Source organism: Grus americana, chromosome 3 (genome assembly GCF_028858705.1).
Source record: "Grus americana isolate bGruAme1 chromosome 3, bGruAme1.mat, whole genome shotgun sequence".
Classification (NCBI taxonomy): domain Eukaryota; kingdom Metazoa; phylum Chordata; class Aves; order Gruiformes; family Gruidae; genus Grus; species Grus americana.
In genome coordinates this window covers 19,845,379-19,872,749 of record NC_072854.1, presented here as the reverse complement: position 1 = coordinate 19,872,749, position 27,371 = coordinate 19,845,379, and the positions used below count along the sequence as shown (strand labels likewise).

Below are 27,371 nucleotides of genomic sequence, written 5' to 3'. Positions count from 1 at the left end.
ACACATTCCTGCAGCTTGTTGATCTCCTCCTGACTGGCAGCGCTGCACCCTCATCAAGTTTGCCAATGACACCAAGCTGTGTGGTGTGGTCGACATGCTGAAGGGAAGGGATGCCATCCAGAGGGACCTTGACAGGCTTGAGAGGTGGGTCTGTGTGACCAGCAGGTCAAGGGAGGTGATTCTGCCCCTCTACTCTGCTCTTGTGAGACCCCTCCTGGAGTATTGCGTCCAACTCTGGGGGCCCCAGTACAAGAAGGACATGCAGCTGTTGGAGAAAGTCCAGAGGAGGGCCATGAAGATGATTTGAGAGCTGGAGCACCTCTCCTATGAAGACAGGCTGAGACAGCTGGGGTTGTTCAGCCTGGAGAAGAGAAGGCTCTGGGGAGATCTAATTGCAGCCTTCCAGTACCTGAAGGGGCCTACAGGAAAGCTGGTGAGGGACTGTTTATCAGGGAGTGTAGTGACAAGACAAGGAGTAATGGGTTTAAACTAAATGAGGGTAGATTTAGATTAGATACAAGGAAAAAGCTATTAGGGTGGTGAGGCACTGGAACAGGTTGCCCAGAGAGGTTGTGGATGCCCCCTCCCTGGAATTGTTCCAGGCCAGGTTGGATGGGGCTTTGGGCAATTTGGTCTAGTGGAGGGTGTCCCTGCCCATGGCAGGGGAGTTGGAACTAGATGATCTTTAAGGTCCCTTCCAGCCCAGGCCATTCTATGATTCTGTGAAGGCAGTCACGGTCACTGCAACTAAGGCTGCTGTTGACTGTCATATTCCCAAAGAGGGTATGTGAATAACAGGCCTAGAAGACTACCATCTAGCTGTAAACCCAGTACCTGCATTAGAAAATTGTCCCTAATGTACTTTCTGGACTGATTGCTCCTCATGGTGCTGCTCTCCTAGAAGATGCTGAAGTAGCTAGTCTCTAATTATGAAGACTCTTCTTACAGTTGTTAAAAGAACTCCCAGGACATCCAGTCCCACTTCTTGACAAGACAGTCTGTAATGAATGCCCACCATGATGTTCCCCTTATTGGCCTCCCCTCTAAATCTGACTTACATGCTTTCAGCAGACCAGTCGCCTGTTAGGAAGCAAAGCTCCGTGCATTCAAGGTGCCCACTGTGCAGAACATAACCCTTGCCCTGTCTTCCCTGCCTGTCCTTCCTAAAGAGCCAATATCCATCCACTGCACTACTCCTGTTATTCTGGCTGTCCCATCATATGCAGGCGATTGATGTCATTAAATGGACTCTCAGTTCCTCCTGGTTGTTTCTCAGGCTGTGATCATTTTTGTACAAGTGTTTGAGTTGGGCACCTGGTCATACTGCTTTCTCATGGGGAACTTGAGAGCCTCTCCCTTCGTGCTGTCTTGCATGTTTCTCTAGGTTGGCATTTTGTCAAATAATTCAAAATGTTTTGGACTATCTGAAAAGTGGAAGTACTATTTTTTCAGCCGGGACAATCCATGATGTAACATTTCATTTATATATTTTATACAGCAAAATTACATTTATTTGGGCAATTATTATTATAAGGAATGCTTGATTAATAATTATGATAATTTTCCAAAAGTCCAAAATTCTGATGAGACTGAAAGAAGAAGCACTGAAGTGAAAATTCGCTCTAAGAAAACATACTTGAAACAGAAAAGAGATGAAAGAAAACTGAATATTAATGCATGCTGTATCAGTATTTTTCCAGGCAGTGCCTTCAGGTTAAACACAGGCAAAATTCCTTCCTGCTTCTGTAGCAACAAATTTTTTCTGCTTTCCTTTGTGCATCCAGATTTGACTTGATGCATGCATGTTCTTGAAATATTTGGTAAACAAACAAACAGCTTTATTTTAACCAGAAATTTAGGACGAAATTTCTACAAACAAGATCCTGTTTAAAAATAATTCTAATTAACTAAACTTTTCATTAATGCTGTACATTTTGTAGATATTTGTCGTCTTCAACTTCTTTCCACAAATGCTTCTTCAAAGAAAAATAACTTGTTACCTTAAAATCCGTTTGGACTATGTGGTGGCAGATTTCATCATGGTACTATATCCATTGTATTTTCTGATTGTCACAGTGTTGACTGGATAAGCAAACAGACTTCACAGATGTAATTTGTACCATATGGAAAGGACACAGAAGGACATCCAGCCTTGACCTGGAAAAACCTTTCAGTCTCCTCACCTTTCAGTCTCTGGTTAACCTCTGCAGACAGTGTGTAGTGCCCAGACCTGAAGTTAAGCTCATGCATAAATACTTTTTAGACTCTCAAGCTGAATGAGAGTGACTCAACTGTATATTCTCTTCCAGCAGTCCAAGGGTTTTCCTGTTTGTTATCCAGAAGCTGGAACTTTGAGGCAAAAATAAAATATAACAATATTCTTGGGAAAAACCATGTGAGCTGCTAACACTGAAATATCCAACACATTCCCATCTTTTTCATATTTGGTTGTTTATCATCTTATTTATGGAGGGGTAAGAACTTATTTGTTAATCTTATTTGGAGGTTGATAATTTGCTCATTATGTTGTTCTCAGAAAAGACCAGTTCATCACCTTTCTCCTGGACAGATCATCTAATATCCATTCATGACTTGCTCTTGGCTTTTCTTTTTTGCTCTGTTTTTGATCTCTTGATGGGCATACACCACTGATGTCCTTTAAAGTAGTGGCCAAGTATTTTAAAATCTCAGTTGCTGTAAAGCTTAGACCTGTGATCTAGGTACGTAACACATAGCTTAGTGGATAATGAAAGATGGATAAAATTGTTGCCTCACTTTGCATTTGCCCCTTTCTAAGAGCACACATGGATGATCACAGCAGCCCTGTTTCTGTGGAGTTGTCTGTTAAATTGCAGTCACTGTGTTAACATGTGTTTGACTCTCTGTATTTCTGTTGAAGCCTGATAATTGTTGTCTTATTGGGCCAATATTTGGCTCCTTCTGTTGACGGAAACTGCTAAATTTAATTTTATTTTTCTGTTATTTGAGTAAGTGAAGGTTTACATGATGGAGAAACATTCTTCTGCAACATTTGTAGAGTTTTCTACTTTTGGTGTTAATTTGCATTATTGGAATCACCGTAATCTTTTCTTTTTTTATTTCCCCTTTCTTTGTTTCATTTCGCAAGCAAGTTCATCCTAAGAAAATGTGCTTAGTTTCTTTGAATTCCTTAGGTATGTAATAATCAGTGAATAACTAACCTACAAAAAGAAATGTTTTTCTTATGCTGTATTTGACCTGAAATGAACACCTCAAGATTAGAAAGTGCTGCAAATGTTTTTATCATATCCTTGTGATATTTTCAGATTTTGGTAGTTCAGAAACTGATAAACATTAAAACTTTCTGATGCTTACCTGAAATAAATCTGGTTCTGAGTGTCCTGATGTTTCAGGGTGACATCAGACATCCTGATGTCTTTGGGTACTGATTAAGGTTAAATTCCACTTACTTTCCTCATTGCTTTTAATTAATTGTATAGGTCAATTATGATGCATAGCATGTCAGCAGAATATAAAACTGTGTTGGCCTTATGTAAATCACAGAACACTGGATTAAGTACAATGGCTGATTCAGATGAAAGTAGTGTGTACTGCAGTGCAGTTTTGGAGTGTGAAGTTAGTAGATGTAACTTTCCCTACTTGCACTGATTGCTGTACCATGCACTCCCATATTGGGAGTGAACTCAATTATTTAACTGAGTCATGATCCAACCTGTGAGGCCATAACTTCCATGTATACAAATTTCACACAGGTATTTCAATAGCAGTACAATACCGTGAATATTGCTAGAGTAGCATGGATTCTGCTTACGGCAATCAAAATGAGGAAAGGGTGAAGTTAATGTTGGAATGCATAATCAAAGTAACAGCATATTAAAGATGTGTCCTTCAAGACATTTTAAGTTTCTTGAGCCATAACCATTTGAAAATACATTATTTTAATATTTTAATTCCAGCCTTTATACATCTTACTTCATTTATACTTAATTATAATGGTATGTGAAGCAGAGTCACATACTATCCTTAGGCTTGGAACTCCACTGTCTCTACCTTTGCAGTGTTAGCACAGTGGTTTTGGCTTTTGCCAGCTAACACTTTCCCAGTCAATTCTTGGGCACATTTTGGGAGCTAACACAATGAGCAGTTTGCAAGTGATTATCCTGGCTTGAAGAGTGAGACAATGTAATATTATAGAGTGTACCATTCTTGGCCACCTGGTTCCCACTGGCAGGGAGCAGTCCCAGGCATTTAGTTTACTAGTACAGGCATAGCCTCTGAAGTAGGAGAGAAGACTCATTAATTTAACTGGATTGGAGCCAGAGTGTTCAGTCATTTGTATAATCAAATGCTAAAGAGAGGTAATAATATCTTAATTTATATTTTAGTATTACTGATTGCTCATTAATATGTAATCAATCAATCCTTTACATTTCTGAGTCAACTTTTACATTAATTTATTGCTCGCTAAGGAGTGCTGTAGGCAGGATTCCATATAAAAGTTCTGACATTGACAGTTGTGGATTCACAAAGTGGGTATCTGGTTCAAAACTGTCTGTCAGTTCCACCCGAACTCAATAGGATTTTGAGAAACTCCATGCTAAACCGAGTGGACAAGAAGATGGTAGATGGGCTTCAGAGTAAATAAATATGTTGCCTAGGGACATTAGGGATGCATAATTTAATCCATACTTACAGGATGTCAAAAACCAGAACTGTCACTTAAAACTCAAGAACTGCTCTGAAGTCATTAGCAGCAGCCCCAAAGCCAACATAACACTGCCCATCATCAGAAAAGATAGCAAGGACAAAACAGGAAGCTCTTTTTCACAGCTAACTTTGCTCTGTATAAAAGCCTGACATGCACTGCCTCAAGTAATGAGTGTGATTCTGGCCTCTGTCCATCAAGGACATGAGAGGTTAGAGACGGGCACCAGAAATGTGAAGAAGATGGAGGATCTGCATAAGGAGAAACTGGACAGTATGAGACTTTTGCATCTGTAGAGAGTAGTCTGAGGAGGATATGATCGAGGTTACAGGATCACCAGATCCCAACATACCTGAACTAGGAGGCACTCAATGAAACTGCTGAGGGACTGATTCTGCAATAGACTGCAGGCAGTTGCTGGGGTTGTGTGATCTCCCTGTATCTCACCTTCTGCTGCCACTTTAGGAGTCAAAGTCTTGGGCTAGAGGGAGCACTGCTCTGAACAAGCTTGGTATGCTAAAGTAATTCTGGCAAGATATGTGTTTTGTAAGGGCAGTTATTTGTGTTTATGTATATCTGAATATAAACTCCCCCTTTCAGGAATCGACCACGCTATTTCCATTTCTTTTGTTTTGAATGTACTTTAAAATCCTTTAAACTTTTCTGCTGCCTTCCTAGATTGGATTTTTTCTTTCTGTCTTTAGTTTCCTTTGCAAATTTTCTAGCTTTTCTGATTTCTAGTGAGTATGGATTGATAATAGCTTCCTCTTTTTTTTCCCCATTTGTAATACAAAGCTTTTAAATCTTCACTTTGTCATTAAGATACCTGTCTAATATGAGTGGGGTGGATCGCTGCTGAGAGGTGTTTATTTCTCCATTGCCTACCAAGGGAACTTACATAAATAGCTTAGACTAAAAACCTAACTTTCAGGTGGCTAATGCTGGGTGAAATTAATTTGCCCCAGCTACATAAAATGCCACCTGGGATTATCCACTGTTTGTTCATCTAAGATGTAACTGTGTTGAAACCACTGTTCCCTAGCCAATCACCAACCTTAAGTGGTATGGATAATTCAGATTATTTAGCCTAAAGCAGTACTGTAGTCTATTGGTGTATTCAGAATTTTCTGTTTTCCAGTTGCCAATAGTTTTAAAAAGTTAAGTATCCTGAATGTAGATTGCTACCATACCATAACATCATTATATCCTTAAAAATACTGTTCTCATTCAAGTCAGGGTAAATATTTGCATTGGGAATACTGACTACTGCAAGACTAAGGAGGTACACTGGGGGAAAGACGTGGTAAGCTTGGTCTATATCTTACATTCTTTTTCTAAGTATCCTCTGCAGATTGCCGTCTAAGACGGCACTAGTCAAGAGACCTTTGGTCTGGTTTGGTACACTTCTACTTTCCTTATTAGGTAGGTGTCCATGATGTCTGCTATATCAAATCCTGAAGAATTTCTATCATCTGATTTGTATTCAGATTCTTAAGTTTGGGAGTGAACTACTTCCCTTTGACACAATTCAATTTGTCTGTGACATGGTGAACTTGTGTTTCTGCTGTATTTGTCTTTTTATAGAATCATAGAATGGTTTGGGTTGGAAGGGACCTTAAAGACCATCTAGTTTCAACCCCTCCTGCCATGAGCAAGGACACCCCCCACTAGACCATGGTGCCCAAAGCCCCATCTAATCTGGCCTTGAACACTTCCAGGGATGGGGCATCCACAACCTCTTTGGGCAACCTGTTCCAGTGCCTCACCACCCTCACAGTGAAGACGTCTTCCCTCATATCTAATCTAAATCGACCCTCTTTCAGTTTAAAGCCATTACCCCTTGTCCTGTCACTACTTGCCCTTGTAAAAAATCCCTCTCCAGCTTTCCTGTAGGTACTGGAAGGCTGAACACCTTTTTGACAACTTTTTCTTTTTTTTAAGTAGTTTTATACTTTCTTGCCTGTTCTAATTAATCCTGTCTGAGGAGATTGGCCATACTGTATGAAGGCCCCCATTTATAGTGTTGCACAGAACCAAAGCCCTCATTTTTTCACTGGTTGTGCAGCCGACCATTCATCTTTGGTATTTTATTTCTTCTCTTGTTTGTGGGCCTGAAAAGGCCACCAAGAAGATCATTTAGAGTTTCCTTCTCTTCAGTTCCTTCCAAATTTCTTTAAGTCTCCTATAATTGGTTCCAGTGTATACTACCTTCATCTGAGAGGTGACAGATGACATGTTTCATATTCTCCATTCAAACTTTCTGTTAGATTTCCTACTTTTAGTCTATGGAGACTTAATTTCTTTCATTGTCCTCATTTCTTTCCAGCTCTCACTTCCTGATTTCATTAAGACTCTTTAGACTGCATTTTTGGCAACCATAAGGCCACTAAAAAGGACTTTACAAAAGGTATTAAAACTTTTGAAACCCTCCAGGCAGATGGGTTTCTCTTGAAACCTTGTGATTTATTCTGCAGAAGCAGCAGAATAAGCAAGCCCCTGGAGTAGAAGCAGGGGTTAGTCACTGTAAGAGAAAACCAAATCCAAACAGTTCTTTTAATGAGCACAGGATACTTAATGTATGTCTTCATTGTTTGAGATAACACACTTCTGAGCAGATCACATAGCTTTTACTGGCTATTACTGAGAATTCTGGGCAATATTTGTGAGAAAGAAAGCTAGGTCATTTTATATATTATATTTTATTTATGCATTATATCTATATGTTTATTTAATTTCAGGTGTAACAGCCTGAAAAGAGTTATTATACATCAGAAAGCATTCAAACATCTGACAATCTGTTATGGTAATCTCAATTCATAAATACCCAAAGCAAGAAAGGTCACTTTCAAAGCAACTTGATAAACTCATTGCAAGCTGATACTTCAGAGATTTTTCAAGGAAATGCCCTCTCAATATTGTATCTTTAAGGCAAGTCTGGAATCTGTTCTGAAAGTGAAGCTGTATTCCATAAAGTAGATCTTCAGCTGGCTGAGTGGATTACTTATATTCTTCCAGTAGGAATATATAGCATAAGATAAAATTATTTTTTGTTTCTGGTGAAATTTCCTAATTGAGTCCGTGTCCAGTAGTGACTGAATCTGATCCCTGTTAGAAACAAAAGAAAATTATTGATTGTAAGACTTGCCAGTAACTAATTAGACCAACAGAGCATCCACATTTGGCTTCTCTCAGTTCGGAGGAAATTATTTCTTCCTGACTCGTGCCATCAAGTGACAGTTACTTCAGACTTCATGGAGTAATACAGAGGATATCTCTGAGCCCAGTGGTGATCAGTTTATGTTCTGAAACTTCTCATTGATTACACTTTTAAGTTAAAGGTAATGATGAAATCAGACATAATTTTATCCAGCTTTTAAAAGTATATAAAGGAAATATGTGACTGTCTGTCCAGTTGCAGTAACAACAGATCACAACGGATTTTCAGTTGATGTAGATCCACAACTGGGGCTGAGTTGTGTGATGATTTTCACAGGTTCAGTTACTGGATCCCTATGGTAGATTTTCCTCCCAGTTTGCCTCATTGATTCCTTGTTCTTGTGTAGCGGAACAGTGCGTATCAGATGTTGCTTTGAGCAAAGAAGCAATCTGGGCTGGGACAGTCATGGAAAAAACTGAATCAGTATTTCCTGATTCAGTCTTGGGTTTCTGCAGGATGGGAGGCTCAGAAAGCATTTGGCTTCTCAGCCCTGTAGTCCCTCCATACCTGCTCTCCATTAATACTGTGTGGGACAGTAGGAAACCTGTCTCATATGACGTAGCTGTGCAACTGTGCCATCTCCAGACTATGTTCCTCCTTGAAATCGTGATACAAAGAGGCCTAAATCTGATGGCAGAGTATTGATTTCCTCAGTCGTTGCACCCAGGAAAGAGTATCACCAATGTACGCTGAAATGTGGTATTATTTCCTGAGGCTCTTCAGGCCATGGGAGCTACAGCATCGGGTAAACTCTGGCACATTCACTACATAGTGAATGTAACAAAATGCCAGGTCTCATTTCATAGGTGTCAGAAAGTCTACCTAAAACAAATGAGGGAATGCTCTCTAAACCAATGCCAGAACCAACGTATCATTTAGAAACAATAATCTCTATAAAGAGGTAATTGCAGCTGGGACAAGTTTAGACTACATAGAATTTATTGATTATAAATGGCCTGGCTTAACCCAAAACCTTCAATCACGTGTAAACCTGCTGTACTTACTCTATTAGGTGACTAGTGCTTAGTAACATTTGTCAGCTGCTGATCCCCTGAACTTGTAGATGAGCATTGTAGGTATGGGGTTGAATAAGGCTTTGCTATTACAAGTTAAAGTTCTTGTCTCAGATTCAAATCATAAGCTAATTATTTTTCATAATGTTTGAGAAATGCCATCCAGAAAAGCCATATGATGTGACAGGCATGTTTCATCTGTTTTATTATTTGAGCTCTGGAGGAGCTCAGATAAATGACATCAATACTTGGACTGTGGCACACATTTTATTAGTAACAGTGCTTTACCTTGGTTTGTGAAGACAGTTATGGCAAAGAAACTGCCTGTTCCAGTGCAAATTCTGTTTCCCCTGAGGCCGTTCTAATATTCACTTTAAATCACACAGAAGAGTACAACTAATAGAAAAGAGGTCAGTCAGACAAAGTAAGTGAATCAAGCTGTCTTACATTAGATTTCTGAGTATGCTTCGTGGACAGATACAGATAGGTGACAGTGGCTGGTTCATGCAGATCTGCTGACAATTTCAATTGACCTTAAGAGGTGGATAGTTGCCTTTTATTTGTAAAAACACAGCTGAGGAAAACGATTTTTTAGCAGCTCCTTTGCTGCAACTGCACTTTGATGTGTTCTGTAGAGCTGTCTTTAAAATTAGTAACATTCAGCATTGCTGGTTTGAGTTCAGACTTTGTATGAACATGTTAATGTCTGTGTATATATGTATATATGTCTATGTAAGATTTCCATTAATTTTCATTTTTCATTAATGTAATCTTCAAAAGCAAGAGCAAAGAATAAAGATGTGACTACTTCCACAGAGTTTATATGGTATAAATAAGCCTTTAAGCCCAAATTCAGCCTTCAGTTACAGTGGAGCCACTGTATTAGGTGAAACTGTCAGTTGTGCTTGGATCCTTTAGGTCTTCTCAACTCCGTGATAGTTTTAATCCACTGATCCATGTTTGAATGGAATTCCCCCTCTTTTTCAATGTAATTCTGGCATGATCATCTGAGAGAAGTTTGCAAAAGCTTTTCCAGTGGCTGTCAGCCAAGATCTGTTTTCATTTACACCTGCATGCCTCATTAATGTCAATTGCTTTGCAAAGATTAAATTACCATCTAGGTTGTTGTATATAAGTTCTTCACAAGGAATGAACTGGACCTCTGGAGATCAGTGAATATTGGGGATATAGTGTGGTTTTGCTCATTGTAAAAAACTGATATTGCAAATATGCTGGAATCTGAATGAATCAGACTACGTTGCTACCTTGTGTCTTTTGTCTTTCTGTTATATATAGGAGAAATGGGGGACAAAGGACAGAAAGGCAGCATGGGACGGCATGGAAAAATTGGTCCTATTGGTTCGAAAGGTATGCTTAGTTCAATTGTTTCTCCATTTGTGCTTCAGATGAAAAATCTGTGATCATTTACGTGTGAGAAAAGTTTAGTGATTGAAAAATGATTAACAAGTCTCAGAGTTTACTATAATGAGTTTCTCACACTGTAGTCAGCCAGATGACTGAGATGTCTCAGCCAGTTACCTCTCCCTCTGACAGCAGTATATTTAGCCTCAAAGCAGTGTAAGAATCCTGCTTTAAGGCTAAAAAAAGAACTTTGTGCACCATCACACAAGTGTAGACAGTAAAGAGAAGCAGATGGGAAGATGCATTGTATTTTGGCAGACTTTTAAGAGTCAGAAGACTTGAATTCTAATCTTGCCTGCCCCATAGGCTTCCTATGTGATGTTGGTTAAGCCATTTGGACCAATCTTTACATAAGCATATAGATTATGAATCTAGATTTAGGCTCCAGCAGAGCATATCCAGCCCTTTTCCATCTACAGCAACTGAACTTATTGATTCCATGAAGTTCATGAATGTCAAAAAATGGATATTGGTACATATTTTTTGTGTTTGAGTTTCATAGCTTTGGCTGGCCTTTGTTGTGGAACAACTAGGACAGAAAAATCTTTATTTTTGCTTGGGTATATTTCTACTTTCCACATTTGAATATTACTGGAGAAAATAATAAACAAGTGCTAAATGAACCATTGACCAAAAAAAGCTGCCTTAAATTTATATTCTTTTTCTTGTTTTTAGGTGAAAAAGGAGATAATGGTGACATAGGACCACCAGGTCCTAATGGTGACCCAGGTAATCCATGACACACCTTCTGTTTATGAAGGATTTTACAAGATGCATGCATCATCACCAAAAATACATGCCTGTTTACATACTGGGGGAAATAATGAAAAATTAAATGTTTGTGTAGCCACTGTAATATTTTCAAATTGCTTAAAATTATTGAAGCTGCAGTTGTTGCTGGACTTGTAGCGTATTTGTCAAACAAATGTCTCAGAGCTCCTCAGATCAGTTTGATCACTCCAGGAGACTAGCGGGAACTGAAGTGCAACTGTCCGTATCATTCATCACCGGTGCAAAGGGACATCTCTGAATATCCCACTCTGGCTTCCAGCCAACACAAAGGAGCAGGTTGGAAGCTCCTACCCCTCCATGGATTATTGTTATAGGAGCAGGAGATTACCAGGAATACAGATCTTCCGGAGAAAAAGGTGAAAGCCTGATGTAAGAAGCGTAAGCCTTAGGAAAGTGGCAGATTCAGATTTTGCCCAATTTGTCCCTCCCTGGCAGGGTGTATTAAAGGTGTACCAATTAGTTTTCTCATGAGAACATAATTTGTGACTCTAATTCTTGAACCAGAGTACCATATACCTTGTCCTCTAGCACAGTTTTGCAGTGTAAATACCCTGTGCTTAGACAGACTTAGAGTCCTAAGCTAAGTGGGTAGCCAAATGCAAATTTGAATAATTAGACACAGAACTGGAAACTGTAATTGATCCTCATTTGGACGTTTGAGCTCATAGATGTAACAATTATCCTTTCAGTATTCTCATTCAGATTATCTTTGTCAAACCAATATCAATTTGGGTTAATAGATGGTTTTCTATTGTCCTGTTTTATTGGAAAAGGTACAGTAAATTCTGTACTTTCAAAGGTACAGAGCTACATTTTGCAGGTAATTATGTGCATTACATGGTTGGAACATTAGCCTTTTGGATCTGCGGTGTTATGTTCCTCATGAGGAACAGGCGAACAATGTGCTGTGCAGATTTTTGCTGTGGAAAAAGAGTTCTTTGGAGAAGACTGAAGAAAATAATTATACTCAAAATGGGAAATTTTGACAAATTTTTTAGTAATTTATTTTTTTTTTCCAGGGAATGTCTGTCCATGTTTAGGTTAGCACTAATCACGCAGGGCTGAAGCTTCATGGGAAGTGAACTGAGCTGTTCTGGATAGACCCAGACACCCATGAGAACCATATGATGGTGCAGCATAGCAAAGGCTATAGGTTTCTGACCTTTATTTGCAGGACAGTCCTCTCCAGGGCTGCCAGGCTGGGCCTTTTAATAAAATTGCTTAGATAATTATTGTAATTAGATAGCTTTTTGATTTTGATGTATCTGCATCATTTCACAGGAATCCCCTGTGAGTGTAGCCAGCTAAGGAAAGCTATTGGTGAAATGGATATCCAAGTGGCCCAGCTGACAACGGAACTAAAATTCATAAAAAATGGTAGGTGAAATTTATATAAATATTTTCCTTTCGCATTACCGCATTTTACCGGTGGAATTGCTCGTAGAGAGCGTCACCATCCCGCATCTGATTTGTGAAGCTATTTTGGGGTGTACAGTAAGTTGGTTTATAGAAATGCGAGTGCTCACTTTTCAGCACTGCCCTCCCCCGCAGCTGTTGCTGGTGTGCGTGAGACAGATAATAAGATATATCTGCTGGTGAAGGAAGAGAAAAGATACAAGGAAGCCCAGCTCTACTGCCACGGAAGAGGAGGGACGCTGAGCATGCCCAAAGATGAGACTGCCAACAATCTGATCGCCTCGTACATCAACCAAGCCGGGCTCACCAGAGTTTTCATTGGGATTAACGACCTAGAGAAAGAGGGAAATTTTGTCTATTCTGACCGATCGCCCATGCAGACCTTCAACAAATGGCGCAGTGGGGAGCCCAACAACGCTTATGATGAGGAGGACTGTGTGGAGATGGTGGCATCTGGAGGGTGGAATGATGTTGCATGTCATATTACCATGTATTTTGTGTGTGAATTTGACAAAGAAAATGTCTAAGCTTGTCTGCTCTTTCTTTATTTTAAGAAAAGTTTTTAAGCTGATTGTACAAGTTACCCCATGTTTATAGAGTACCAGTGATATTTTGCAAGTATGTGGCATCGGTGTTGTACAGCTGTAAATACAATTTAGGTATTTCAAATATCAGTATTTACCCTTCAGAAGGGAAGAGCAGTGATAAGACATAGCTTGGTTTTTTCTGTAGGAAAATATATGTATTTAGATAAAAATGTGATTTGGGGCTAAATTCTGCCCTCACAACCGTTAACAGATGCGATTGCATGACTGTAAGGAAAGGCAGAATTTGGCCTCTAGTTGTTCAAATGATTATTTCTGAAGAATTAGATTCCTGATATTCTTTTATCTTTAGCAAAATTTGTAGTTATAAATGTTAATTGCTTGTAGTGCTACAGGGATATTTCAGCAACAAGGCAAATATTTCGTATACTCCAGTTAATACGTACAAATATTACTGTCAGTTTTTCGGATGTGACGGTGTTACAACTTCCTTTTTTGAAAAATAGCCAAGGCAAACCAACAAATCAGGAGTCCAACCAATTTTGTAATGTGTCTTTATTAAACCGTTCACAGATGTGTGACAAGGACACACTTAAGTAAACTGAACTTTAGTGCGGAGGGAAGACAAAATTCTTATAATTTAGTACTGAAAAAGGGATCCCAGCCAGATGGGTGTTTTGGGCTTGGCTAGAGGTAAAAGTAAGATTTTGGTTTTCTGCATTCTTTAGTTAGAGAATGTTTCAGTGCGTGAACTATTTCAGGTCCCAAATAATTTCTTAAAGTAAACGCATTTCAAATTTGTGTAAGATAATCTTGGTGCATCTTGTTACAAAACAAACAAAATACCAACCCTCCACAATTTAAGGCAAGCTTCATAAATAGACAACAAATCTCATACAAATGGTTTAGCTAGTAGTTCCTTTGGGTAGGAAGACAGCTTACATGTTTAATCAGATTGTAAGGGTGACCCCCTGAAAAGCAGCAAATGCTTCCAAAATTTTCCCGATTGTGTATATAGCAGTAATAAGTAATTTTGCACAAATAATTTATATACCCAATTTATAATTGCATAGGATGTAAAATGTGATGTATATTTGAAAAAAAACAACAACATAATTTTACAAAGGAAATGATTAATTACTTTGGATCTTCCTAGGAGCCAGTTGCATGACATCTTATCTTGCTGTTAGGCAGAGAAAGATGATTGCAAAATCTCTGTGTTTTGTCAGGAATACCTTGCATGGTGTTTAAAGATGATTTTTGAGGAGAAATGATACTTTTTATAACATAGTAATCAAAATATGTATCTGATCATTATGGGAGATTGGTCTACAGGATGTCCACAGTGGATGTGGCATGTGGTCCCAGAGGTTTCCCTACAGCAAGGCAAGACCCACTCATATCAAGTCTACAGTGCTGTGGTATAGAAACAATCAATGCCCATACAATTACGTTCATATCCACAGAGTCTGAAAATATTTGATGCAAAGCTATTATTATATGCCTAAGGAAACAAAGAATTTTGCTTGCTATATTTACTCTGTGAATTTGAATCTGTTTTATATACATATGTTTGCTATTAATTTTGAAGATTAGTAGCAAATTCCTATAGTATTTGATTATTGGCCCATCAGAACCATCACTCTAAGAAATGAATGGCTCTTTGATTGCTTTACTTTCTTTCTAATAAAGGTAGGTATGATTCCTATATGTTAGGCTTTCTTCCAACTGTATATTGAAATCTATTAAATAATGTGAATATGGTTCTACACTAATATTCAAAGACTCTTTATGGAATTTTCAGGGAGCTAACAACTCCAGTGGAGCAATTTGTTTGTTTAGAATAGCACCTTTTGAATATCATGATTGTTTCCTGGCTGCTACAGAAATCCTCAGAAACCGTTTAAATCTCCAACATACCTTTGTCGCATCATTGTAGCTATATTAAAACAGTCCAAACCTGAGTTACAGATATCTGGAGCTCCCTCATTATGCATGTGCTGAAGTTTCTAACTGTTTATTTTTCACCCAGGTTTTGAAAGTCTCTGTTGTAATGTTCGATTTGCTCAGAAACATGAAAAGAGGCCTTTTGAGGAGGTGGGAAGCTTTTTCAGATGCCAAATGCTCCTATTTTACCTGGAAGTCACACCACATTTATAAAGATTGCCTTGATGTTTAGAGCATTTAAGCAGTCTCAATTTCTATTAAAATTTAAGATAAAAAATAAAAGCAATGTAAAAAACATTTATTTCCCCAAGTTTTCATGTTTGTCAGGATATTATTTGCAGCTCTTGAAATACGAGATAGAAAGGAAATTAGTTGTATTGTCAGAGCCCTGTACATTGGCTGCAACAGTCCTTATTTCACCATTGGGGCAAGGGGAACAAGGCTAGTGTGTAAGGTCTCTAGCTGTCCTGCAAGGAGCAAAGACTGCACATCTGATATTTACCCCTGTGAGGAACTGGCCAAGAAATAATGGAGGGATTGGAAATGAATGAGCCCTTCATCATTTCTTTCACCCTCCAGTTGCTGACCCCTATAGGTAGACCCTTGCTGGAAGCAGAAATCAATGTTGCATGTAGCGCTCAGCCTGCACAAAGGTTGCTGACATGCATGGTAAGATTTCCATTACTCTCAGTGGTATTTGAGCTACTGTTTTAGGAAAAAATCAAATTATAAGTTAGTTTTATTTGGGGTATATTCCACTTTCAATTACCTTATCATAGAATCACAGAATAGTTTGGGTTGAAAGGGACCTCAAAGACCATCAAATTCCAATCCCCTGTGCCATGGGCAGGGACACCCTCCACTAGACCAGGTTGCCCAAAGCCCCATCCAACCTGGCCTTGAACACTTCCAGGGATGGGGCATCCACCACCTCTCTGGGCAACCTGTTCCAGTGCCTCACCACCCTCATAGTTAAGAATTTCTTCCTTATATCTAATCTAAATCTACCCTCATTTAGTTTAAACCCATTGCCCCTTGTCCTGTCACTACACTCCCTGATAAACAGTCCCTCACCATCTTTCCTGTAGGCTCCCTTCAGGTACTGGAAGGCTGCAATTAGATCTTCCCAGAGCCTTCTCTTCTCCAGGCTGAACAACCCCAGCTGTCTCAGCCCGTCTTCATAGGAGAGGTGCTCCAGCTCTCAAATCATCTTCATGGCCCTCCTCTGGACTCACTCCAACAGCTCCATGTCTCTCCTGTACTGGGGCCCCCAGAGTTGGACGCAGTACTCCAGGTGGGGTCTCACAAGAGCAGAGTAGAGGGGTGGAATCACCTCCCTCGACCTGCTGGTCACACTTCTTTTGATGCAGCCCAGGACACAGTTGGCCTTCTGGGCTGCAAGCGCTCACTGCCGGCTCATGTTGAGCTTCTTGCCCACCAACACCCCCAAGTCCTTCTCTTCAGGGCTAACTTCAATCCATTCTCTGCCCAGCCTGTAGTTGTGCTTGGGATTGCACTGACCCATGTGCAGAACCTTGCACTTGGCTTTGTTGAACTTCACGAACATATCTGTTTGGCAAGCACACACTGAGATTTCCCAGACTGTTCTTATATGCTTTACTTTCGATGTATGATTTTTCCTCATAAATATTCCCCATAGCACCTATTTATTTTATTCTTTATAAGGGGGTGTGTTGGTGCATTTTAAGAAAGCAACAATAATGGGGTTTTTTTAATATCTATTTACCCATCCATGCTCTTGAATGACTTCTTCACAAAAAAAGCTTATTTCATTCAACTATGCTCTGTACCTTTAGGTGCTAAGGCTGTGTTGTTGTATTACTGATGTCAGCACCAGATCTGCATCCCCCTTCTAGGACATGACCTGGCAAAGGTAAAGCATTTATCTGGCTGAGTTCAAGGGAAGCTCCTTTGCCCTAGAGTGCCCAGCGTCACTGTGGACATCCTGGGAGAGCACTGGATAATGTCCAACTCTGATCACCATCCAGATTTGCCACTCCACATCCTGGCTCTTTGGTGGAAGGTGCTGCTCCCACCTGCCTTGTTATCCTGCTTGGCTTCTGGTTCACCGTCCCTCGCAGACCAGCTGGTCCTTGCTGTGCCCTGACAGCTGACACAATTATCGCTGAAAATATGGTTTCATGACAGGCTGCGGATTAGCAGCAGAAGTTCTCCCTGGCTGTGAGTTTTAAACTGTCTTAAGTCACAGAAAAGAACTGTAAAAAATTAATATTTATATGTGGGATATAGAGCATCCTTATTCATATAAGTAAAACAGAGTGCTTCGTTTTTCATAAGCTCAGGAAATGACAGTTCAAATATGCATTACGAAATAGCAGCTGGTTGGACTTTTTTCTTGCAGTTTTTGATGAAAAGTGAAATAAGATGAAATTAAAACATTTTTTATTGTAAAATGTGATGAAGGCTCAGAATGGACAAAGAAGTTTTGAAATAGACATTTTTCAAAGTGTTTCCTTTTGGAATTTTCAGAATTTCATTTCTGAGTTCTTAAGCTTCATTTTGACCCATAAACAAATTTTATTTTTATATTATTGTTAATGTGTTTTGCACCATGTCAGTAACAGTATTCAGTGTAATTCTTGAAATATTTGACTTTATTAGTTATGTCTTAATTTCCAACGGGAACAAGTTATCTTTTTGAGACTTCTCTTTGCCATACTGAAAGAGCTAGACACTGGAATCGTTTTCTCCTTCTGGGGCTGCTGAGACACTGTAAACACTCTGAATACAAAGCAATAGGTAGTTCAACCAACATTAAGTAGAAGATACTCTTACTCATTATGAAAAAGATTAATTTAAGTATTATGCCATATAACTGGCAGTTTATGCACTATTACAAGTGTTCAGTCATTAAATAAGATAAAACAAACACAAGCATGTTTAAATACGAAAATTTTACAAATATACTTTCATCTTGAATTAAAACAAAAAGATGTCAAAATAACCAAATCTCCCGTAAAGCAGAAATTCAAGGTTTCCCCTAGGTCTATATCCAGATCTAGTTTTTATGGGAAACTCAGTGACTTGTAATGCTGGTGGCTGAATCAAATCCTAGAGTAGAAAGTTAGCCTACAATGCAAACACTGATAATATACGACCCCACCCCTTGCACTTTTTGGCCTGATTCCCCTTAGCCTTTATTTTTAATAATGCTGCTCACTTAGCTCCATATATAAATGTGTGCATGAGTTTTTGTCCCAGGAGTAAATTTCTTTTCGCTGGAGATCCTGTTTTTCAGTTTTTGGTTTGCCTTTTGGTGCCAACAGGTCCATGTCACTCAACCTGTCTGCCACAGATTACAGATCAAGAGATGGGGTTTTTGTCCACTGAAGGAGCTGGAAATGCAAGTGTGTCTGTGAAACCGCCTGTGATGTGAGAGGTACCGTGCAGGACTGGAGCCAGCCCCTCGTCCTGGGGTCCATATTTCTGGTAGGGGAGACGCAGTCCAGCCTACTGAGAGGAGAACTGACCTTGTTATTGTGGGTAAAAAGAAACCAGAGTCTTAAGATTTACTTAGGGGAAAAACTGTGTAGTGAAGAGTTTTGACTATTTACTCTACAGAGGAGCTGAGAGAAAGAACAGTTTGTTTTTAATTTTGCTGTGTTAGGGGAGTACAAACTAAGTGAATTGGGAGAGAAGGGGTTTTGTGGAGAGGATGATAGCTGTGTACTCAAGGTGTTTTTCTGGATGCGTGTCTCCTCCTAGCCGTGAGCTTTTCAGTTGGGTGAGGAGGGGAGTCCTGTCAAGAGGGAGAGCAGGAAATGGAAAAGGTGGGAAAAGCAGCGAGTGGATGTGCAGAACCGGCAGCGAGTGGGATGCCCATGAGGCGGAATGTAAATGTTACCTCCAGCCATTCTCCTGCTTCCTGCTAGGGAAATATAATTATCCTGCCCTTTCCGTCAAAACGTCTCACTATAGCTTTGAATGGGTAGCTGCAAAATAGAGGGAGGTGACCAATTTAGCATAATGCCTCTGTCTAAATAAAGCCCAGTTTGGGTCTATGGCAAATAGTAGCACCCACTATGTTTTGGGTACATTAATGTATGAAATCACTAGGGATATAATTAAGCACTGCTATTCAAAGGCTAGCTTTGTAGTATTGATGCCTTTCTGTACATTCTTTACATATGAAAGTGTGAATACTGCCAAGAATTCAGCAACGGAAGGTCTGACGTACAGCTGAATGATATGTGCATTACCATACTATCATCTAGTGGCAGTAAGAGGCAAAATGATGGAGCTGAGCTGCAGTTTGCTTCTGGTTGCATCAGAGTTACCATGATATTGAGTGCAACCACTGATGTGGTATTGAACAACTGATTTCCCAGCTCTGAAATCTCTAGTCAGCTTTCTTCTCTTCTATGTGAAAAGATTATTTTGATTTATAACAAAGAGACGTGCACTGATTTTAAGTCCAATGCCCAGGTGGGAGTTTTGACTAAGAAGTGAGAAGTGTGCCCAAATGAGTTCAATTATCATGCCTTGGAGTTAAGAAAAAGAAAACAAGTCAAGCTGTGCTCTGCAGGCCAGCATCTAAATTGCAGGTGCAGATCTTCACCTGGCATCAATCAACTTCAGTGAAGCCAAATTGATTTATACCTGCTGAGGATTTGGCACAGTATCTTCATAAATTCTAGATTTATGCTTATTTCAGACAGAAAGAGAGAGAGAGCTATTTTGATGTTTATAATTTATTCTGACTACTGTTATTCAATGTCTGATCTGGTGTAACAGATACCTCTCTCATGCAAATTCACGGGCTGCAATCAGTTGTGACACAACTATTGAATGTAAAATAGGTGTATGTTGTGAAACTTTACCCTTGAAAATATACAAGGGGTATGATGCAGAACACAAAAAAGCAGTAAAAGCATTCAATGTAAACAATAAGTCCTCTATCATTTTATATTCTTCTGTGAAAATTAAACCTTTGCTTTTCTCCATATTCCACATTGATTCATAGGAGTAGACGGGTGCCACCTAGTGAAGAAAAGATTTGTTGCATATCTAAACAGCCACAAATCCAACTTTCTTCCTGCTTCATTCTTTTGTATGATCAGAATGGTAAGGACAGACAAACATTTTGGAAAAGAGAAATTGAGCAACATGTTCAGTTCACTGTGTTTGTAGTGCACGCTGAAATAAAAGAAGGTATAAAAATATAAAATACTGCTTTTCTTATTACAAAGTGCCCTGCACAGCTTGTTTTATTTAACCCCATTCCTTGATTTTTCCCCAGCATCACTTCCCTTCTCTAGATAAAAAAAATCTAATATAGTAACTTGTGACTTATTTAGGTAAAGTTCAATATGTCTCCTAAATATCCCCAACTACATTAGCAGAAAAGTTTATAGTCGACCTTGATGTAGGTGATTCCTTTTATGTGCTGATTTTTGGCTACGTCTTACCAATCAGAAGGTTCTGAAAGTGGAAGATAAATTCTGGATCCCTTAACCTTGCACTGAAAAAACATAAATGCATTGCAGCTGATATATGGACACCATGCCTAACACCTAGTGACAACATTTCTTTTTTTAAAAATACTCTTTGAGACTTCTGTCCAGGTCTCTGCAGCATCCTCAGTTTTCTTCTTAAAGCTTCTCTTCCTTTTGCATCTAGTCAGACACACAAGGGAAGTTAATTATATACTTTTATTATATATTCCATACCATATTATCTTGGAAATTGATTTGCCTGTGCAGTTGTTTTGAATCATAAGCAATTTAAAATAGATGAATCTCCTTTAAGTCTAGACAGATTTTGCTTTAGAGTAAATAGAAGATCAACAAATCTAACCCATGAGACAAATCTGCTTCATGATTTTAAATTAAACTGAAATGGGCTGGTTGCTAACGGATGAGAAGTCAGTGTCCATTGACCTTATAGTTCAGATGAAGCAGGGCCCGAGTTTGCTGGCGCCAGGCTGTACTGTGGCATCTCCAGGATTAGCTGACACCAGGGATGATACCTGGTCTGGTGTTTTGTAGGCCTTACATTTGGCCCGTTTTACACGGGCCCAAATCTATTTCTGATGCCACTTGCAGATGATTATCTAGCAGTGCCTGCCTCGGGCTTTGGCTGCTCCTTCTAGCATCGGTGTGAGCCCGGTTTTCGGAGAACAAGGCTAATGCAATCACATACTGTATTTCCTTCTAATAACTTTGAACCTTTTAGCCATTTTCAACCAGATGTGACAGAAGGTCTCAGGGGTCTGTAGTTTTTAAACATTTTGTGTAAAAATAGAAATGGGTAATGAACAAAAATTTCCCTCAGTCCCTCCTGAGGAAATGGCTGCAGTGTGTACTCTGTTGTTGAACACCAAAGAGTCATCTTGGAGACAGACTATACAAAATCCTAACCACAGGAAAAGATTTGATTAGAACTTGTCCTTTTTAGGCACTGTAAACTGGAGATAATAGTGACAGATACTATAGGAAACCATCCTTTCTTGGTCCCATTACTCACAGAACAACTCATCTGTTCTGGGATGTCCAGTTGATGGTATGCTGGCTGCAGTGAAAAGGGACAGTTAGATCACCTCTTATTCTAGAAGAGAACACTTTCTATATGTGTCTCTTTGAATCAGCTTCACTGTGATTTGAGTGCAAATGATATTTGATCATTTTTTTCACTTAATCCCACATTGATCCCATGCCTTTTTGCCCCTTTGTTGAGATCACTAACCAGGGATGAAGACAGGATTTTCAAAACCACTCAGCGTTGTCCTGGCTCTCCTGGGAGCAAAACCAGGCACCAACAGAGCCAGGCAATACAGAATCCTGCGCATCCCACCTTTTCTGCTGGAAATGTGCGCTGCATGCTTTATGTTTGTATTTTTACAATGTTTTATGCCTGTTCTCACTGGCTGTATTTTGCTTCCCTTACTCTTTATCTTTTTTATGCTCAGATGGGATATAGGCAAAAAAATGGCCTTCTCTGCTGTTTAAACAAATAATGTATATGTGTGATTGTAGGCTACAGGTAAGTGCCTTCACAGATATCCATTTTTAATAGTGAGCAGACAGGAAAAAATAATTTGTCATAAGATTACAGAGAAGAATAAGGGGGAATATTTAAAGCTGTTATGAAATTTTTAAAGATCTTAAGGGGTATGATAATGATTATGCAGACTAGGTTTATTACTAAGTATATAATGAAAATGAAGAGAAATCAAAGACAAACACACAGTGGAAATCAATATTAACTAAGGTATTATGTATTGAATTAGTCTAGAAAAGAAGAAAGTAATATTTCATGTAAAAAGGATAGAAGGAAAGCAATCATGGGGCATAATTAACTGGGCAGTTCCTTACTTTTGTGGCTTTTAGTGAGCCTATTTAACACTTAATTACCCTGAACTGATTTTTTAAAAAGGTTTCCTCAAATTAGGTACTGTTTTTTTTAGCTTACAGGTTGCTTTGCTTGATCTCAATCCCTGGCTTGATCACCAATCTCCTAATAGAGAAGGGCTCACCTGCTGTAAGTGACAGTGTGTTTACTGTCCTGGGAGCACCAATACAGTAGACAGCCTGGCCTGGTAGATGTTTTGCTTAGCTAAGGTCAAATTTTTTGCATCCCTTGAACAGAGGACAGTGGATAAACTTGATTAATGTCTTGGATGTCTTGAGGTGCCTCAAAAGGCAGTAGGTGCCTCTGTGTGAGGCAGCTGAATTGAGCCCATCGTGATGACCAGTTTAGCCTTCTGCTAATTACCAATGACAGCTTCCACAGGAGATTTCTTCTGGCTGTGAGAGCTTACGCTCCATGCACATAGGTCAACACCTAAACGTAGACTTGTAAATGGAGGTGTCCAGATCCCCTTACTTCACCTGACTGCTCCTGGTTTGCCAGAACACTTGGCTCAAGTTTGCCGAATGGGAGTTGTCTCCTCTAGTTTTAAACATCAGCACTGTATATATCTGCATCTGAGCTAGTCACATTGCCTCTCTTTATAGTCTGTGGGGAGAAATAAGTGCATTCGGGGTATGATTCATCTGTCCTATTTTACATGTCTAAATTGGGATGGGAATGTTCCTTGTTCTGACTCCTCATTTCTTTCCATTGCCCTAAGGTGAGACCAAGGTGACAAGCTAAAATGCAGACATTTCTGTCTGCTTAGATGAAACCCACCCATCAAACCTGAGGAGCTTCCACCCCAAAATACCCATTATATAGAGCTGCCACTCAGATGTTTCCCTTGCTGACCAGCTGTGCTTGTCGTATTATGAAGTGAGGCTACATGAGGTTGTGAAGGAGGTGTGCCCTCCACTAGAAGAGCATAACCTGCTGCAGGTGACTTTTTGTCACATGGTGGATGCAGATGCCCATTCTATCATGCAGCCCAGTGTGGTACTGACTCACGAGTCACACTCAGGAAAAAAAAAATCAGTGCTCTGCCTGCAGAAAATAACTCTTCTTTCTCCCCTTCCTAAACTGGCAGTTATGATCACTATGTCAGAGGCAAGCTGAATTTCTTCTTACCTCTGTTTCTTGCATGAGATAGAGAGAATAATGGTTGCCTGGCATTGTTTCTTCCTTCCTTGCCACCTGTGATATGTGTCTTTCCTAGTCTGTATTGCAAAACAATAAATAGCACCTCCAGAAGAGACAACAGGCAGCAGAAAGAAGAAACCACAAGCACAGCCATGGCAGAGATCATGTCAGTGACTTCCATGCACAGTGTCTTGCTTGACAAGTTTCCGCAACAAAAGCTCGACAGAGAAGCACTGTGGGCGTGCTCCATAACCCAGAACATACCATATTGCATGTGTTAAAAAGGTTAGAGACTTTCTGCTTGTAAATGTAAAATCAAATATCTTCCAGTAATACAGCTCTAGCTAGGACTCTTCTGGGTTTTTTTATAAGCTGGTCCTCAATGCTTCATCTAAATCTGTGAGCTAGGAGACAGAGGAAAAAGAAGAAGGTTCCTTTTGCATGGAGACTGAAAGAAGAACTCAGATGGGGAGACAGAAAGATCTGAGGGCAAGCCTGAAGCTCTCAGAACAAGATGGCTGATGGGGGTAAAAAGAGGAGAACACTGCCGAAAAGGTCTCTGGAAGAGTTATGATGTGTTAATGGCAGAAGGTCTTGCAAGCATAGTGCTGTTTCTCTTTTGGACAGGAAGACTCCCAAGGGGCCTTAGTGAAGGGTATCTTTAGAGCATAAATGTGCTTACAACATAAACAACTTTTTAATACAAAAGAGATTAAAAATCCCTTCTCTTTTTTTGTGGAAAAAAAAAATCTGGGTTTGGTGGCTTTTCTGAAAGGGTTTAGACTGCCAGGGGAGGAACATGCTGCAAAGAATCTCCTACAACACACTGTGTGTGTGGTATCTCTGCCCTTTTAAGTGTCCACTGGGGAAAAATGCCATTGTGGAGGACGGTGAAGGCATCATGTGGTCCTAGCACAACAGTCAGTGCTAATCAGCAGAGAGAGGGCTCTCCAGCATCATCCTTGGAGAGCAAAACTGCATTTGGACTACCCAGAGGACAAATGCCTGGTGGTGCATCATGAAAATGTTTTACTGAGGTGCTGGTACTATATAGGCAATGTATTTCTTTTTAATTTGATGGGAAAAGCTTTTGTCTGCTGTGATGAAATAGGAAAGGCTGAAAGATTTACTACCTCAAGGTTAATTGCAATCAGATCTTTGGTGCAATTAATTTTAACAGGGGAAGAGAATCACAGGCCAGAAGAGAGAAAGGGCAAGTTACAGAATATTTAGATGAGTTAGAAATGTCCTAGTCAGCAGGGTCAGGTGAAATTTGGTACAGAATACTTAAGAAAGTTGCCAAAGCAATTGCTGAACTATTAGTGATTGTCTTCAGATGCTTATGGAGGGTCAAGAGGTCTCAGAGTCCTAGAGAAGCTTTCACATAGTACCTGTATTTAAAGAAAAAGAAAAATACAGTAACACATCGGGCAGCTTAACTGGGATACCAGAGCAAATAGTTAAGCAATTAAGTAAAGGCACCAGGTAGATAATAAGTGATGGAGACAATCATTGTGGATTTGTCAAGAAAAAAATCATGTGAAATTCACCTTTATATTTTTGACTTCTTTGCTGATCTGATAGATGTAGAAAATCAGTAAGATGTGGTATTTCTTGATGCTTACATTTCAAATGGGGAATAGCTTTGATTAGTTCCTGATCAACAGTTGGAAAATGTGACCTGTGAAGTAAGACTAAGAGCTCCATTTAATCTAGAAAAGAGTTAAGTAAGGAAGTACATGATGGAAGACGTAAAGGATCTTTATAAAGGAGAAGATAACTGATCATTTCCAGTGCCTGCTGACGACATGGCATGAAAAAATAGGCTAAATGTGAAGCCAACAAGGTTTGGTTTGGATACCAGGAAAAATCTAACAAAAGGGACTGTTAAGCTCTAAAAGAGGCTTTCTAGTGAAGCAGTGGTATCATTATATTGTTGTTATTATTATTATTATTATTATTATTACAGTATTTCCATGTTCTTCACTGGAAATATTTCCACATTAAATGCAAAAAATTCTTTTGGGCTTGTTTTAAAAGCAAGATAAACTGGATTAGGACCCTGTGCAGAGGGAAGGACTAAACTAGTGATTCCTAATACTGCTTTAGCTAAACCTCCCTCCTGCTGCCTTTGCTTCTTCCATGTCCTACCACTTCTGACTCCTGCTACTCCCCTGCCTGCCTCCCAGCCCCTGCTCTTTCCTTTTTGCTGCCGTCCTGCTCTCCCCACACCAGCCTACACTGCTGCTGTCTTCTGCTTGCCTCTTAATTGTCACTTCCAGCAGTGGTGGCTGGGAACACAAAAGGCCCATAAAAGATTGTTGTGACTGGCACACCTCGCCTCTTGGAAGCCACTGGGCTATATAGTTTCTTCTGGTCCCTTCCAGGTCTGTATTTCTGTGCTGCCATGATGCTATGACTTCTTTTCCTGGCAGAGTGTAGCATGACATAGACAGTGCTTGATAATGAGTGTGAAGCAGAACTGTGCAAAAAGGATTTTGAGCCTTCTTCTCAGTCAACTGTATGCTGACCTGGCCACCTACCTATGCCTGCCCAGCATCAAGGATGCACAATTATGCTGACTTCCAGTAGCTGCATGGAATTTATTATTTCCCTATCCGAATCCCTTGCAGCTCTTGTTTGCAGCTCAGGCACCTTTGGGCTGGCTCAGCACCAAGGGAAAATGAAGTAATAACAGGGTGAGTCTCCCGTGGCTGGTAATGCAAGCACGAGTGCTGTGCTGTGCTCCTGGCAGGGCATAACACAGGCCAAAGGCAGCCAGGAAAATGTGCCCCAAATGAAATCTTGCTGTTAGCATGTTAGACTAACTTCTGCAATATTAAGATATAAACAGCCATATGTGTTTACACTGCAAAAAGAATTATACCCACACACACATACAATATCATTCCAAAATAAGGAAACATAAACTGTTAATGGTTGGCCTTTTAGAATCAATAGTAAGTCCAGTGATTGCTTGCTGCTCAGATGTATAATTTTGCTTTGGTGTCTCCATAATATTTTCCAAACTTTAATCTCTTAACAGATTTTTCTCTAGCACATACTAGAGAGGAAACAGGCTGTGTGCTTCCAGCCCAGAAAGTCAACTGTGTCCTGGGCTGCATCAAAAGAAGTGTGACCAGCAGGTCGAGGGAGGTGATCCTGCCCCTCTACTCCACTCTTGTGAGACCCCACCTGGAGTACTGTGTCCAGCTCTGGGGTCCCCAGTACAGGAGAGACATGGAGCTGTTGGAGCGAGTCCAGAGGAGGGCCACGAAGATGATTTGAGAGCTGGAGCACCTCTCCTATGAAGACGGGCTGAGACAGCTGGGGTTGTTCAGCCTGGAGAAGAGAAGGCTCTGGGGAGACCTAGTTGCAGCCTTCCAGTACCTAAAGGCAGTCTACAGGAAATCTGGAGAGGAACTGTTTATAATGGCACGCAGTGATAGGACGAGGGGTAATGGCTTTAAATTGAAAGAGGACAGACTTAGATTAGATATAAGGAAGAAATTCTTCACCGTGAGGGTGGTGAGGCAGTGGAACAGGTTGCCCAGAGAAGCTGTGGAGGCCCCATCCCTGGAAGTGTTCAAGGCCAGATTGGATGAGGCTTTGGGCAACCTGGTCTAGTGGAGGGTGTCCCTGCCCATGGCACGGGGGTTGGAACTAGGTGATCTTTAAGGTGCCTTTCAAACCAAATCGTTCTATGATTATGATTCTATGATAAGGTGTTTTTTGGTTTTTTTTAAGATTTCTAAGTAATATTTCTGAGAGATTAAATT

The 27,371-nt window shown here is 40.0% G+C and overlaps 1 protein-coding gene across 3 annotated transcripts in view; it reads left to right on the top strand.

The window, feature by feature from the left end:
* The window catches only part of COLEC11 (collectin subfamily member 11), a 51,769-nt gene extending 24,623 nt beyond the window's left edge, over positions 1–27,146 (top strand). Inside the window, exons 4-7 of one of the 3 annotated variants that reach the window (XM_054819259.1) lie at positions 10,232–10,303; positions 11,033–11,086; positions 12,431–12,526; positions 26,639–27,146. In XM_054819259.1, the coding sequence (XP_054675234.1) occupies positions 10,232–10,303; positions 11,033–11,086; positions 12,431–12,526; positions 26,639–26,880 (464 nt within the window). In that variant the 3' untranslated portion in view covers positions 26,881–27,146. Of the gene's footprint in view, positions 1–10,231; positions 10,304–11,032; positions 11,087–12,430; positions 12,527–12,682; positions 15,680–26,638 lie in introns of those variants that run through there. The other 2 variants (XM_054819257.1, XM_054819258.1) reach the window with 2 other exon arrangements.
* Positions 27,147–27,371: the final 225 nt, after the last annotated feature.